Below are 15,805 nucleotides of genomic sequence, written 5' to 3' on the forward strand. Positions count from 1 at the left end.
TATACCTGTGCTCAATATATAGGTACATCTGACAATTTTTGAGAGCCTACTGAGAACCCAGGAACTATTCTAAAAGCTTTCCAAGTTTAGGCTCGCTGGATTCACACACCGACCCTATGAGGCAGATACTATTATTAGTCTAAGTTTACATAAAGGGAAGCCGAGGCACAGAGAGGTTAGGCAATTTGCCTAAGATCACACAGCTACAAGTGGTGGAACTGAGATTTTAGCCCAGGCAGAATGGCTCTAGAGCTGCCCTGTCCAATACGGTAGCCACTAGCCTTAGGTGGCTATTTAACTTTAAAGTAATTAAAATTAAATAAAATGAAAATCCAGCTCCTCAGGTGTACTCCTCACATGCCAGGTGGATAGTGCAGTTACAGAACATTTCCATCACGGAAGAAAGTTCTACTGACCAGTGCAACCTAGAACTCCCGCTATCGGCCACCAGACTCTACTCTTGGTGTCACTTTTATTTCTGTAACACGTAAAGTGCTTAGGAGAATGAGCACTACATAGCTTAATTCCATGGGGGCAGCCCCTAGCTGTCCCCCCACATCCCTTCTCCCCTGGTCCCACTGTGACAGGCTGTTAGGTAGGCCCGTGGCTGCCAGCTAGAAACTATATTTCCCAGTCTCCTTTGCAGCTAGCTGTGGTCATGTGATTATGTTATGGCCAATGGAATGCAAGCAAAGTGATATATGCAAATTCCATCCCATCCTCTTTTCCCCTTCCTAAGCTGGAGCACACAGGTGCCCACAATCCAGATTTAACTCTGAAGATGAGGTCAATGCCCTCAGGGATAATGGAGTGACCTCATGGAGCATAAGTGTCCCGCCAGCCTCCACTGCTTACTCTGAGCCTCTTTCCTGAGACGGAAGACACATGTCTTTTATTCAAGCTGATGAATTCTGGAGTCTCTTTGTTATATCGACTTAACTTTCACCTTAACTATAGACTCTTTTAATCCTGAAATTGAAAATGGTAACAGTGGTTTCCCCGCCTTGGGGTTGGGGAATTAAAAGTCATTCTTACCCTCTTTCTCCTTCTTTGTATTCCCAGTAATAAACAGGTATTGGTCGCTTAGTTAAAAAACATAATAAAATTTTAAAAACCCACATTTTTTCTAACAGTCATAGTATGATATTGTCCTGACACAGGTCCAAGTATTCACGCTGGGTTTTTCTAATCAGACCACGGATTATTTAAGACCAGAAGATAAGAGGGTGGAGGGTGGGCGCTGTGGCAGGGTTAAGAGCTACAGGATCAGTCATGCCTGGGTTCACGCTTTGGCTCTGAGGGACCCAAGACAATCAACTTCACGTCCCTGGGCCTCAGTTTCCTTGTGTGTAAAATGGGAACAATATTAGCACTTCCCTCAAAGAAGCATTAGGAGGAGCCTTTGGCAAAATACACAGGATGTTTGGTGCATAGTAATCCCTCACCAAATACTAGCTATTAATGTGTGATTATGTTGGAAAAGTTGGAAAGGACAGTAGGGTTGATGTGGACCAAACTGAAGTCCAGAGGGGGCAGGCATCTCACCCAAAGCCACACAGCAGAGACCACCCCCTACCTAGCCGCCCCACTCACCTGGGCTCGCTGCAGCTTCTCAGTAGCCTCTGCTCGTGCCCGCTCCCCATCGCCAGCCCGGCCCTGCACCTCCTGCAACTGTGACTCCAGGCGACGCCTCCGTTGCTCACCCTCCTGACGCGCGGTCTGCAGGTTGCTTAGCTCCGTCCGTAGCTCAGACACTTCAGCCTCCAGAGCCAACCGGGTCTTCTCCCATGTACCTTTGCTCTGGTGGGGGAGAGAGACAGCAATGATTTTATGATTCCCTTTCTCTACCAGACCAGGCACATGAACGCCCCAAGTCCTTTGTACTGTCTATTCCCTCTGGAACTCCTCACTGTTCCTTAAAGACCCAGGCACATTCCTGCCTCAGGGCCTTTGCACTGGCTGTTCCCTCTGCCTGGAACATGTTTCCCTGTGATGCCAGGATGGCTCACCCATCACCTCCCTCAGTTTTTTACTCAGATGTCATCTTTTCACTGAATCTCTCCAAGGCCTCTCTATTTCAAATCACAACACGCCCCCACCTGGCCATTAGCACTCTGAAACCTCTTTTCCTGTTCATCATCTTCCCATAGCACTTATGACCCCGCTATATATTATGAATGTGTTTAGATTGTTTACTCTCTGCCTTGCCTGCTAAAACGTGAGCTCCACGACGGAAGTGGGTATTGGTTGCTTGGCTCACAGCTGGGGCCCCCAGTACCAACCCGGGAATATACTACATATTCAATTAACATCTGCTGAATGCAAGATGGATCAGGGACATGGATACGTGAGGAGAAAAAATGCGCTGGCCTAGAACCAGCCAGAGGTACCTCCTCCAACCCAGCATCCTGCTTCCCCTCCCCATGGCTCCGCATACACTCCTCCCCCATCTCAACCCACCCTCCGGGCTTGCTCCAGCTGCTCTGCCAGCTCTCCCAGTGCCTGGCCATGGCGCTGCCGCAGCTCCTGCACCGCCACCTCATGAACGCGCGTTTCCTCCTCCAGAGCCTTCTTCAACTCTGTCACCTCCTGTTCTCTCTTGGACCTTTTATTGGGGAAGGGGAAGGGAACAGAATTTCAGAATAGAGGAAGGCTGGGACTTTGAGGGAGCCCCTGACTGCTGGTTGTGCCTCCTTTTATTCTTTCCCTCCAAGGATGGGGACCTCACTCTACCTTCCCCAAGGGATCTGGGCAGTGATGCTGCAGAAGAAGGGTGGCTTTAAGGGTGAGCTCCTAGGCATCTTTCAAAACCCTATTCAAAAGGCCCCTTCTCAAAGAAGTCTTTTTGGACTCCCTCCCATAGAGTGATACAAGGGCCCTCTCTGATCATCCACGATGCCCTGTCGTACTCCATTAAAGCTCACTTTGTTCTGCACTGTGTCTGTCTTTGCCCGAATCTGCCTACCCCTGGACTGGGAGTTCCTGAGGGCAATGCCTGAGTCTTGACTCATCTCTGTCCCCAGCGTGGCCCACGCTGGGCCCAGAGCCCGTGTCCAATAAACAACTGTTGAACGACTAAACAACTGTGTGGATGGAGAGCTTGGACCCACATCCTTTTCCCTGCCCCGCCCCTAGCCCCCATGTGCCCCACCTGTGCCAGCTACAGGCCACCCAGCCTCACCGGAGCTCCTGCTGCGCGTTGGTGGAGTCCAGCGTGTCCTCCAGCTCGCTCCGCAGTGCCTCCAGCTCCTCACCCAGGTCCCGGCGCTGCTTCTCTGCCTTGGCCCTGGCTGCGCGCTCAGCCTCCAGGTCCTCCTGGGCCTCGGCCAGCCCCGCTTGTGCTTCCCGCAGGGATTTGAGCAGCTGGGCCCGGGCCCCGCCCTCATCCTCTGCCCTGGGGGTGGACGAGGACCAGGGGGTTGGTATAGGGGCAGGCAGGGGGTGGGGACGATTTCTAGGGGTTGGAGGGCCAGACACGGCCAGTCCCCGGTTAAAAGCCCAGCTCTGCCCTTGGGCATGTGTCTCCAGTACTCAGAGCCTCAGCTTTCTTAGCTGTAAAATGGGGATGACACCACCAGTAATCACAGGGACACTTATTAAGTTCCTGCCACTTGAGAGCACTTTATCATTTTGTGTAACATTCATGCCAAATGAGGAAACTGGGGCCCAGAGCGGGAAAGTACTTGCTTGCCCTGGTCACACGGTCAGTGGGTGGCTGACCCCAGAGTCCCTCCTCATAACCCCTATGGGATCGACCTCTTGCAAAGAGAAGCTGAATGGAGCAGCAGCGTGGACTCTGGGTTAAATGGCTCAGGGAGGTGGTCCAGTGGTTAGGACTCTGCACTTCCACTGCAGGGGGGTGTGGGTTCGATCCCTGGTCTGGGAACTAAGATTTCACAAGCCGTGCGGCAGCGGCCAAAAAAAAAAGAAAAAACAAAAAAAACCCTGTAAGAATGGCTCAGGGAGATGCACCGACCATGGTCTGTATCCCCTGCTCGGCCACCTGCCCTGGCAAGCGACAGCTTCTCTGAACTGCGGGCTCCTATCTGTGAGAAAGCGTGACTGCCCCCCTTCACAGGACTGCCGCGAGGTTGGCAGTGTAGCGCCAAAGGCTACATGTTATATGATTCCACGTGAAAGAGTAAGAATTGGCAAATCCTATGCGGACAGAAAGCAAATCGGTGGTTGCCGGGGGTTGGGGGGGAGGGGAAACTGGAAGTGACTGCGTCATAGGATTCTTTTTTTGAGGTGACGAAAATGTTCTGAATAGAGGTAGTGGTTGCACAACATCGCAGACATACCAAAGGCCACTGAACTGTATGCTTTAAAACGGGTAATTTTTTTTCTTTCTGGCTGTGCCACGCATCTTGCAGGATCCCAGTGAAAGCACGGAGTCCTAATCGCTAGGCCACCAGGGAACTCCCTAAAATGGTTAATTTTGTTATGTGAATTTCACCTCAATACAAAAGAAAACGGAAAAAAATAACGGCAATAACGGAAGGTAGGAACAGACACACGCAGCATCTAATGAGGGCTTAGGGTATGCCAAGCATGTTCTCAGCCCCTTCTCATTTAATCCCTACACTAATCCTAGGAGAGTTTCTATAATCATGCCCTTTTGCCAGATAGAGAAACTGAGGCTCGAGAGGTGATGTCACCCAGGTGAGCTCACATGGCCAAAAAGGGGAGGAGCCAGGATTTGAACCCAGAAGTCAGGCTGGAGGGTGCGTGTTCTTAACCCACCTCCACCAACCCCGTGTCCCATCGATTCTCAGATGCACGTTTTCCCCACATTGTAACCTCTCTGAAATCAAGCTGCGCCCATACACAAGGGCACCTCAGGTCGCATGGAGTGCAGTGAGTGAAAAGCACTTGAAACACCGCGCATCATATCTGGCACACAGTAAGTGCTCAATAATTGTGAATGGCTGTAAGTATGACGATTATGATTCCTAAGACGGCCAGACCACCTACCAATCACAGCGGATTCTGGGCTGTTTGGTTTTGAGAGGCTGGGGTTGTGGGAGAAGAAGAAATAGCATTTCCTTGCCTCTGTGCAAGAAACTGTGTAAGTCACCAGACACGTAGGGCCCGGTTTCAGTCTTCCCTTAACCAAGTGGGCTTGGAACTCTGTGTCCATCTTACAGAAGGGGACACGGAGGCTCAGAGTGGGTGTGCACGGCTGGTGAGCGGCTCGGCCGAGCTCTGTACCTGCGGGAGGGTCTCGCCAGGCGCCCCCAACGCTGGCAGGCGGCGCCCCCGTGCTGTGCACCCCACCCGGCCCACTCCGCACCTGGCCAAGGCGACCTGCAGCTCCTCCTCCTTGCGGCCCAGCTGGGCCCGCAGCTCCTCCGCCCGCTGCTGCTGTTCCACCATCTGCTCCTGCAGCTCTGAGCCCTCCACGTCCAGCCGCCGCTTCAGCTTCTCCAGCTCCTGGCGGCTCTTCTCCTCCTTCCGGAGGCGATCTGGAGGCGGGAGGTGGGGGGGTGGGGCATGCACAAGGGAGCCAGACCCACACACCCAGGGAGACCCACGGCCCCCGCAGTCAGGCTGAGCTCAGCGTCTCTTTCCACCCCTCCCGCTCTTTCCCAGCTTCCCCATCCCTGGGATCGCCCACTGGTCCCCAGACCCCCAGATGCCTTCTCCCCTCCGCCCCCCAGGGACAGCCCCTGCTCCTGCTTGCTGGCTCTCTCTGCCCTGCCCTTTCCTCCCTGCCTCCCCGGCCTCCTCCTGTGCTCTCTCCCTTCTGTTTCTGCTTCTGAGTCCACAGCAAGGGACAGAGATAAAAAAGTGTCTGAAACAGCTAGTGGGACCGTCAGATTGAGAGTGACCCAAGACACTTAGGAGAGAGTGAGAGAATTGGTTGGAGAGAGACAGAAACAACTTAAGAGCTGGGAGGACACCTAACCTGTCCCGAGTCTTCTTTCCTGCCCCCATTTAACAGATATGACCACTGAGGCCCCAGAGCACATGAAGGTCACCCGAGGTACCCCCTGACCCCGCTGGAGTGTGCACGGGCCCCCACTGAGGGGCAGGTGCTCACCCTCCATGTCTGCAATCGTGGCCTCGTATTTGAGTCGAAGCTTATTGAGGCTCTTGACTTTCTCCTCCTCCTCAGCTGCCTGGGATGAGAACTCGGCCAGACGCTCCTCCAGCAGCTTCCGCTCCTGAGGGTGGTAGGAGGTGGGGGTGGGGCATTAGGGGCCCGACCCTCATCTTTGATATCATTCTCATCTGCGTTTCTGCTTATCTCCATCCTTCCCTGACCTTTCCTGCTCCCACCCCCTTCCCTCCTTTTGCATTCTTTAGGGTCTAGGGACCCGTCCTACCCCCACGGGGTTCACGCCTGTTAACTGTGGAGACTCCCACTATTTGAAGGACACCCCCATTCATTAACCCATTGGCCCACAGATGGATACTGAGGTTGATTCAAATCAATTGCTATTATAAACAACACTGCAGTGAACATCTTTGCACATGTGCTGCACTTATGGGTGAGTTCTGGAGCCTTGTGACTACTACAGGTCCAGCTCATGGACCAGCAGCATCAGCACCAAACGGGAGCTTGCTAGGAATGGAATCTCAGGTTCCACCCGAGACGGCTGAATCAGAATCTCCATTTTAACAAGTTCTCCATATAATTCCTGGGCACGGTGGAGTTTGAGAAGCACTGGCCTGGAGCAGCTCTTTTCTTTTTTCTTTCTGTTTATTATTTTTATTTATTATTTTATTTTTTAAATTTATTTTTGAGCAGCACTTTTCAAACTGTCAGTGGTTTTGGAAATCAAGGCAGGGGGTCAGCACTACCTCAAAAAGGAACAAATAGAACAGAGCAGAAGAGAAGAGCCACCGCATCCAAGGAATGTTGCAAAAAACTGTGCATCCTTGAGCTCTCAACTCAGGCACCATTGCCTCCAGGAAGCCTGCCCTGACTACCCCTAGCACAAGTCAGGCCACCCCACTTCCATGGTTTTCTGTTCTTTTCTGACCGTTTATAATTAGTTCATGATGTGTGGTTATGTTGATTTCCTGGGGTGACTCATCTAGCTTCCCTCTCCCCCCATGCCCCTGTGAGGACAGAAATGGTTTTCTAGTTAGTTAAATGCCATATCGCCTGTGCCTAGTCCAGTCCTGGCTGTGCCATGTTAAAGATGGTGGCAGACTCTTCACCATGTCCCCAGCCAGAGGCAGAGTCTAATTCCCCAACCCTTGAATCTAGACTGAGTCTGCTTTAAGCTCAGTGGTCTGCAGACCACAGCCTGCAGGCCAAATATGGCCCACTGCTTGTGTTTATAAATAAAGTTTTATTGGGACACAGCCACGCCCATTTGATCACAGACCACCTGTGGCTGCTTTCATGCTACAACGGCAGAATTGAGTGGTCGTCACAGAAACGGAGTGGCCTGCCAAGGCCCGAATATTTACTATCTGGCCTTCTAGAGAAAATGTTTGCCAACACCTGATCTATAGAATTCAAGGGAAGTGATGCCGTGTCAGTTCCAGCCTTAAGCCTTTCAGAGACCTGCCCACTTCCACTTCTTTTTCTGGGAGCCCTGAGCTGCCAGGTGAGAAACCCAGGCTCTCCCGTGGGCAGAGAGGTCACACAAAAGAGCACCTGGACACCAGCCCTCCAGCGCCCGCCACTACGTCATCGCGACTGCCTAAGGGGACCACAGTCCAGCCCACCCACACAACGATGGGATGTAATGAAACGGGGGTCGTTTTTAGCGATGCGGCCTTGGGGTGTCGGATGATCCAGAGATAGATAATGACACATAATAGCTGCTCAATAAATACCAGCTTGAGTGAAGCTGTGACAGAGACACAAGGAGCTGGAAAGGGTTCAAAGGAGACACAGCCAAGACCGAGAGTTTGAAGACCCCTAGAGGTGGGGCAAGCTGGGGGGGATGCAGAGAAGGACCTGTGCTCACCAGTGAGCCCACTCCCCCTGCCCTTGGGGTCACAGCCCACCCACCTTGCTCAGCTTGGCGTTCTGATCTTCCAAGAGTAACAGATCCTCCCCAAACTTTTTCAGCTTTGCCTCCGTCGTCACTTTCTCCAGCTGCAGCTTCTGCCGGGCCCCTTCCTCAGACTCGAGGTGGGTCTCCAGCTCCTGCAGTGGGGAGAAGGCAGGGTTGAGGACCCAGCGGCTGGGGACTGACGTGTCATGGGAAGGATGGGTGGAGGGGATGGTTCACGGATCTCCGGGGCTCATGGCTCAGACAGGTCCACAGTCTGGGTGGGGCTGGGAAGGATCCAACGCTTACTTTTCATTCATTGGGTCAATAAACACTGATTGAGTGCCTGGTGGGGGCCAGGCACCGTTTGAGGTATTAGGATAGATAAAAATCTTTGTCTATCACATTGAAATCACATTCTTGTATGTGTGTGTGAAGATTATAAACAATAAACATGTCACAGAGATGGGCACCGTCCACTACAGCAGTCACCAGGCACGCGGGGCGATTTGTGGTGTGAGACTGGAAATTAAGATTCAATATTTTGCAATGACATGGACGGACCTCAAGGGCATTATGCTAAGGGAAATAAGTCAGACAGAGAAATACAAATACCAGACAATCTCACTTATGAATGGAATCGAAGAAACAAAACTAAAACAAGAAAAAAACACAAGCTCAGGGCTCTCCTGGTGGCGCAGTGGTTGGGAATCTGCCTGCCAACGCAGGGGACACGGGTTCGATCCCTGGTCCGGGAAGATCCCACATGCCGCGGAGCAGCTAAGCCCGTGTGCCACAACTACTGAGCCCAACTGCTGCAACTACTGAAGCCTGCGTGCCTAGAGCCTGTGCTCCACAGCAGGGGGAAGCCACCTCAATGAGAAGCCCGCGCACGGCAAGGAGGAGTAGCCCCCACTCGCCACAACTAGAGAAAGCCCACACACAGCAACGAAGACCCAACACAGCCAAAAATAAATAAATAAATGAATAAATAAAAACGCAAGCTCAGGGAATTCCCTGGTGGTCCAATGGTTAGGACTTGGTGCTCTCACTGCCGAGGGCCTGGGTTCAATCCCTGATCGGGAAACTAAGATCCTGCAAACTGAGTGGCACAACAAAACAAAACAAAACAAAACCCACAGGTTCATAGATGCAGAGAACAGATTGGTAGTTGCCAGAGGTGTGCGGGTAGGGAGGTGGGAGAAATGGGTGAAGGGGTTCAAACTTCCAGTTATGAAATAAGTCATAGGGATGTAATGTACAGCATGGCGGCTGTAGCTAATAATACTTTATTGTGTATTTGAAAATTGCTAAGGGAGTAGATCTTAAAAATTCTCATCACAAGAAAAATTTTTTTCTAACTACTTAAGGTGCTGGATGTAAATTAGACTTATTGCAGTGATCACTTTGCAATGTATATAGATATCGAATCATTATGTGTACACCTGAAAGTAATATAATGTTATATGTCAATTACACCTCAATTTTTAAAAATTCAATATTACGTGTGGCCTTGATGGCTGGTAAAATTGGGAGTCCCTATAATGGCCTAATCACAAGTCCTTCTACCTGCCCTGCTACCAAAGACAAGGTCCCCTAACCAATAACCCTCTGTATCCTGGGGACCAGACAGGGTACCTGCTTATCCCTATCTAGTAGGCTTCAGTTACCTGCTAGTCCTTGGAATTATTTAAAACAAACCAATCGGGAATTCCCTGGTGGTCCAGTGGTTAGGACTCTGCGTTTCCACTGTAGGGGGCATGGATTCGATCCCTGGTCGGGGAACTAAGATCCCGCATGCCGTGTGGCACAGCCAAAAAATAAAAAATAAATAAACAAACCAATCACATCTTCCTGCAGGAACCAGGGGTCACCTCATCCTCTTGTTACCACTAGGCTTGCCTCTCACAGCTGCAGCTTGTTCATGCCATTCCTGAATGCAACCCCACTGTGACTCTCTGTGCCATGGTGTCTGCCTCCCTCAGGCTGTGAACATTTGTGACTAATAACGTGCTTTCTGTCTCATCTGTCCAGGATCAGGTGTGGTGTGTTAGGCCATCTCCATAACCACAGGGCAGGATCCCCGCCCCCCTCACCAATGGGGTCAAGAGGAGGTAATTAAAGTACTACTGAGTTCTTAAAATGTGACCAGTCTGAGTCATCGAATTTTCAATTTAATTCGATTTCTTTTAAATTTAAAACCAGTCACTCAATTAATTATTGGGGAACTTTTAAGTGTGTTTGGATCAACTTGGGGATGTCAATCTACTTTTTTTCACAGAAGAAGTTATGAAACACAAATGCAGATGAAGTCCTGCCAATGAAAATTGAGCATCTGAATTGAGACGTGCCTTAAGTGTAAAATACACAATGGATTTTGAAGGGGAACCATGGCAGGGCAGCCTGCCTTGGAATGCAGCAGCACAGAGGCAAATGGAGCCAGGAGATGGAGAGAGGCAGAGTACTGAAGCTACTGCTTGAGCACCCGGATCCAGCCATGCCTGACGCTTACACATTCTAGAGTCTCCCATTAATTTGAAAGCCAAAAAAAAAAGTATTCTTTTTGCTTAAGACACTTGGAGCTGAGTTTTGTTTTGTTTCATTTTTTCAAATTCATGGCCAAAAGAGGCAGGGTTTGCTGAAGCACAGGTGTGTGGGGTAAACAGAAGGGGTGGGGGGAGGCGGCCTCGGGCGCACGGGGGCCAGACCTGTATATGTTGCTGCAGCCTCCTCTTCTCGGTTTGCAGCTGGCGGCTGCACTCCTCCTCCTCGCCCACACGGGCCTCTAGCTCCGACACCACCAGTTCCAGCTCCTGCTTTCGGGCTGCCAGCCGCCCCCGGGTCTCCTCAGTCTCAGCACACAATTCTGCCTCTGCTCGCAGTTGCTCTGCCAGGCGGGCACGCTCCTCTTCCAGCTGGGGATGGGGTAGGAGGTCAGCGTCTGTTAGGTAGTGCTCCCAGGATGGCCCTCAGTGGAGCACAAGGTCCCTCCTGCCCCCTGAGTTACTTTGCCTTTTGAGGCCTGGGGGGCAGGAGGGAGAGATGGAAGACAGTCCCCTATTCTGCTCTTCATCTCAGGATGACCCCTAGTCACCAAGGCAGACCCCTGGGGGCCTCCCTCTCCCTCACCTCCCTACAGCCCATCAGTCCCCAGCTCCATCCCTCCTGCCCCCCTCCTCTCTCCCCGTAACCCTAACAGGCTTGAGCCTCATCCTCTCCCAATGGACTCTCTACCCGCTCTCCCAGCCTCCAGTCTCTCCATCTCCAGTCCATCCTCCAAATAGCCCCAGGGAGGACTTTCTATCAGCTCACAGTGCATTTAATATTCCTACGCCCAGAAATTTAACCAAAGGAAATAATTCTGAAAAACAAACAGAAAAATGCTCAAGAAGGGGTTTGCTTCAGCGTTATTTTAAGATTCCAGAAATACTGGCAACAGTTAAAAGTCCACCGCCTGTGTAGGATAGCCCAGCCCCTGCCCTGCCCGAGGCTGGACCGGCCTCCTGATCATCTTGGCTCTGCAGCAACCAGCCCCACCCCCCACTCAACACCCTGGCTACATCCCCAGGGCCCCGCTCCCAGCATCTCGCTGCTCAACCACACCAGTTTCCGCCCCCATTCGGCCCCAGTAAACCTCGGTTCTCCGCCAGCCCGCAACCTACCCCTGCCCCCGACCCAGCTCAGCTGGAAGCCCCGCCCACCATAGGCTCCTCCCACCACCACGCCCTCACCCGGGGACCTCGCCCCTTACCTGCGCCAACCGGCCCTGGAGCTCGCCCACCTCGCGGGCACTCTGCTGCTGCAGCTCCTGCACTTTCTGTAGTTCCTGCGCCCGTGCCTGCAGCACCTCATCCTGCCGCGTTACCTGCAGCAGTGGCTTCACCTAGGGGGACAGGAGGGATGGTGGGTGACTGGCTCCCACCGTGGGAGGCCGCTGGGCTCAGGAGCTAAGAACTCACGCTCTGAGCAGGGCCGCATTCCTGGGTTCGCATTTCAGCTCCTCCACTACTGGCCTTGTGACCCCATCAGTCGGAATGAGTGAATGACTTCACATTTGCCAACAGCCTAGAACAGTCCGGGGTACAGTACAAGCAGCACTAAATGTGTCCCTTTTTTGCTACAGGGTCCCTTTGCCTACAGGAGACACTGTGCCTCAAAGTTCTTGGTCCAAGGTCCATAGTGAGAGATGCACTTTACACTGTGTGATTCCAGGCTGGAGTGACAGGCCAGCCCCCCACCCCCCATGAATAACCAAAATGAAAGTTTCACCAAACCACCCTCCCCTTTGCTAAGCGGGATTGCTCTGCTCATGTCTGTTCTATTGTTTTTCTTTGGTTCTCCTCAACTCCGATTCTTCTCAACTTCTCTACTGTATTTGATTCTATTTTATTATCTTCTTTTCTGAGCTAATTCATAGCATTTATCACAGCTATAACTTTCTGTTTATTTGTGGGATTCATTCACTGATGCCTGTGTGGACCAAGAATGTTGCCGGACGTCGCCTGCCATATCGGTAAACAGAGGATGTTGAGGCCATCAAGCCGGGAGCTGCTGCAGCTGCCCCCAACGGTGCACCCCGAGCGGATTCAGGATGGAGGAAAACAGGATACTGGCCCTAGGTCATTAAGGTGCATAGCAAAGGAATAATTTCATTCAGCCCGGACTCTCGCATCTTCCCATTCAGAGAAAAGCTGCTAAATTCGTTAACTCAAGATGGCTGGTTTTTCTTTAATTAGCAGTAATCTTGATGTTTGACTACCTGGTTTTGTTTGTTTGTTTGTTTGTTTCAAAACTCCTATATATCCCAGCTCCTCCCTTCCCTCTTTGGAACAGTCCCTCAGAGCTATCTGAGGGCCATATCCCGGGCTAAAGTCCTCAGTAAAGCCCCAAACAAAACAAAATTCTCAACTTGTAGGTTGTGTATTTTTTTTCAGTCGACACCTGGCAAACCACACCTCCTGTCCCCGGACCTAGGATAGGCAAACTTTTTCTTAAAGGGCCAGCTAGGAAATATTTGAGGCTTTGCAGGCTATCCTGTCTCTGTTTTAACTACTCCATTCAGCTGCTGTAACTCAAAAACAGGCACAGACAATACAGTAACCAAACCAATGGGCATTTACAAAAACAGGTGTCTGGCCCATGGGCCATAGCTTACCAACCCCTGCCCTAAACTGTGGGCTCCACGGGGCAGGGCACTGTATTTTTTTTTTAATTGAAGTATATAGTTGATTTACAACGTTGTGTTAGTTTAAGGTGCACAGCATAGTGATTCAGTTATATATAACTATATATATTCTTATATATTCTAATATATATATATATATATTCTTTTTTAGATTCTTTTCCATTATAGGTTATTACAAGATATTGGGTATAGTTCCCGGTGTTATACAGTAGGTCCTTGTAGGTGGGGCATTGTCTGTTTTTATTTACCATTTTATTATTGTACCCTCAAAAGTTACTGGCACATAGTAGGTGCTCAGTTAACATGGGCTGAGGGCATGTAGGCTGACAGTTCAGACATCATATTCAGAATTACACTGAACAGCTGTGTTTTTGCCTCCAAATCTCCATCCTCCTTCCTGGTCTCCAATTTCCCATTGGGAGAACACCCTGCCTCGAAGCTCACACACTTGGCTCCGCCCCTCTGCATTGGGGAGGCATGTGATGCCGGCCTGGCTCATCTGATGTGTAATGACTGGTTCTGGGATGGTCATATGACTCCAGCCAGGCCAGTGAGAGTGAAACCTGGGACTCCGGCTGGAGCTCTGTGATAAGAAAAGACCACAGTGGCCTAGTTGGTGGCCGCCATGTGGGAAGAGTCTGCAGGGATCATCATGGAGGAAAGTCACATGGGAGGCACAGAATGTCAGATAACTAACATTGTTTGGGCCCTTGTGCAATAAGGGGTTAACTCAGCAGGTCTGGGTTGTTCAAACCCTGCACATTTCAAGGAAAGGACTGGCCCTTGGCTGGTTCCTGCGAGATCATCTCTAAACCTCTGGATTATCCTGCCTGATAAGAGTCCTTTATTTACCTTGACCTCTGGCGGGGCTGGAGTAACTAAGGTCAACCACGTGGACAGTCAAGGGGGTCAATCACATGCCTATGAAAACCCTAGACACTAAGGCTTGGGTAAGCTTCCTTGGTTGGCAATATTCCATATGTGCTGTCATACAGCATTTCTACAAGAATTAAGTCCTATCTGTACAATTCTACTGGGAGTGGACAATTGGAAGCTCGTGTCTGGTCTCTCCTGGACTCTGCCCTGTGCGCCTTTTACCTTTTCTGATTTCAATGTCCATCCTTTCACTGTAATAAACTGTAACCATGAGCATAACAGCTTTTCTAAGTTCTGTGAGTCCTTCCAGTGAATCATTGACTCCCAGGGGGTCTTAGGGACCTCAACTCAACCCTAGATCCAGCTGCACCTAAAGCTGTCCCATATCTTTTATCCACGTTGGTTTGAGTCAGATTTTTTGTCGCTTGTTACCTCAAGAATCCTGATGAACAAAAGGTGGGCTGATTAGTCCCATTTTGCACATGCACAAAACTGAGGTCCAAACCAAGAAAATCACTTGCCCAAGCAGACCTGGCCCCAAGGACCTGTCTCCTTGCCACTTGGGCCACCTCTCCAGGTGCCCTCACCTTGATGAAGAGCCGCCACCACTGCCAGTGTCTCAGCTTGAGGTAAGCTGCACAGTTCCGCTGCATCACCCTCAGAGCACTCTGCTGCTGCTGGCGCTTCTGGAAGGCCCTGGGTGGGGAGATGGGTGGGTGGGACAATGGAGACTCAGCCCCTCCAGGCCCTGTCCCCTTAGCAAGGGAGCAAAGCTCTCTCCAATTAGTCAACCATTATTAAATGCCTACTGTGTGCAAGCACTGCTCTATTATCAGTAAATCTTGTTGGGTTCCGTCTATCAGTCTCTCTGTCCTTGACTCTCTCTGCCCTATTCCCCCCTCTCCGTTCCCACAGCCCCAGCCCCAGTTCAGCCCCAGCCTCATCTTCCACCCACTGGACCCTCACCCCAGCCACCTCCCCAGCTTCCCAGCCTCCAGAGAGGGCTTTCTATGTCCACAGCTGACCCACCCCTCTCCTGCTCCTCAGTGCCCCTGGATATGGTCCCTGCCCCTCTGCCTGGTGTTTGGGGAGTCCTTTATTCTCTGATCCTTCCTCTGGGCCAGTTCCAAGGGAGAAGGAGACTCTCCTGAAAACTCCCTGCATTCCTGAAATGTACCAGGCTCTCACATCACTAGGCCTTGGCACAAGCTGTCACTCCTGCCTGGAACACCTTTCCCATCCTCCTTCATCTACCTGGTCTGAAGGGCCTCTTGCTGTACCTGTATGACCCCCATCAAAGCACATCTCGCCCTGGACTGTGACACTTTGTGCCCGTGTACGTCTCCCCCTCCAGATTGGAGTCCCTTGAGGGAATGGCCACTAAGGTGATCACACGGACCTGGTTTGCCTGGGACTTTCTGTGTTTTAGCACAGAAGATCATGCATCCTGGGAAACCTCCAGTCCCAGGCAAACCGGGATGGTTGGTCACCCTATGGCTGAGTCTAGCTCTTCTCTGTGTCCCCAGCATTGCTCAGGAGCCTCAGGGACTGTAGAACCAAGAAGCCTGGGCATCCAGTGGCTCCATCCTTTTGTTCTCAGCCCTTCTACCATCCTGGAGGCCCTGACATCTGGAGCCAACTGATCTTCTACCATCCTGGAGCCTCCCTGACCCAGCCTCTGGGGCCATCTGGTCAACCTCCTTCCTGACCCAGCCTCTGGGGCCATCTGGTCAACCTTTACCTGAACCAGCCCCTGGGGCCATCTGGTCAACCCCTCCCTGAACCA

At 51.4% G+C, this 15,805-nt stretch overlaps 1 protein-coding gene across 3 annotated transcripts in view; it reads right to left on the minus strand.

Annotated features, from left to right (window-relative positions):
* Positions 1-15,805, minus strand: part of MYH14 (myosin heavy chain 14) — a 90,267-nt gene that overhangs the window by 27,654 nt on the left and 46,808 nt on the right. For all 3 annotated transcript variants that reach the window (XM_024768494.1, XM_024768492.1, XM_024768493.1), the window contains 9 exons: positions 14,607-14,715; positions 11,710-11,841; positions 10,667-10,873; positions 7,976-8,113; positions 6,044-6,167; positions 5,294-5,465; positions 3,182-3,394; positions 2,461-2,605; positions 1,594-1,800 (listed from right to left, as the gene is read on the minus strand). In XM_024768494.1, the coding sequence (XP_024624262.1) occupies positions 1,594-1,800; positions 2,461-2,605; positions 3,182-3,394; positions 5,294-5,465; positions 6,044-6,167; positions 7,976-8,113; positions 10,667-10,873; positions 11,710-11,841; positions 14,607-14,715 (1,447 nt within the window). The remainder of the gene's footprint in view (positions 1-1,593; positions 1,801-2,460; positions 2,606-3,181; positions 3,395-5,293; positions 5,466-6,043; positions 6,168-7,975; positions 8,114-10,666; positions 10,874-11,709; positions 11,842-14,606; positions 14,716-15,805) is intronic.

The sequence above is a fragment of the Neophocaena asiaeorientalis genome, unplaced genomic scaffold (genome assembly GCF_003031525.2).
Source record: "Neophocaena asiaeorientalis asiaeorientalis breed wild unplaced genomic scaffold, Neophocaena_asiaeorientalis_V1.1 scaffold629, whole genome shotgun sequence".
Classification (NCBI taxonomy): Eukaryota; Metazoa; Chordata; class Mammalia; order Artiodactyla; family Phocoenidae; genus Neophocaena; species Neophocaena asiaeorientalis.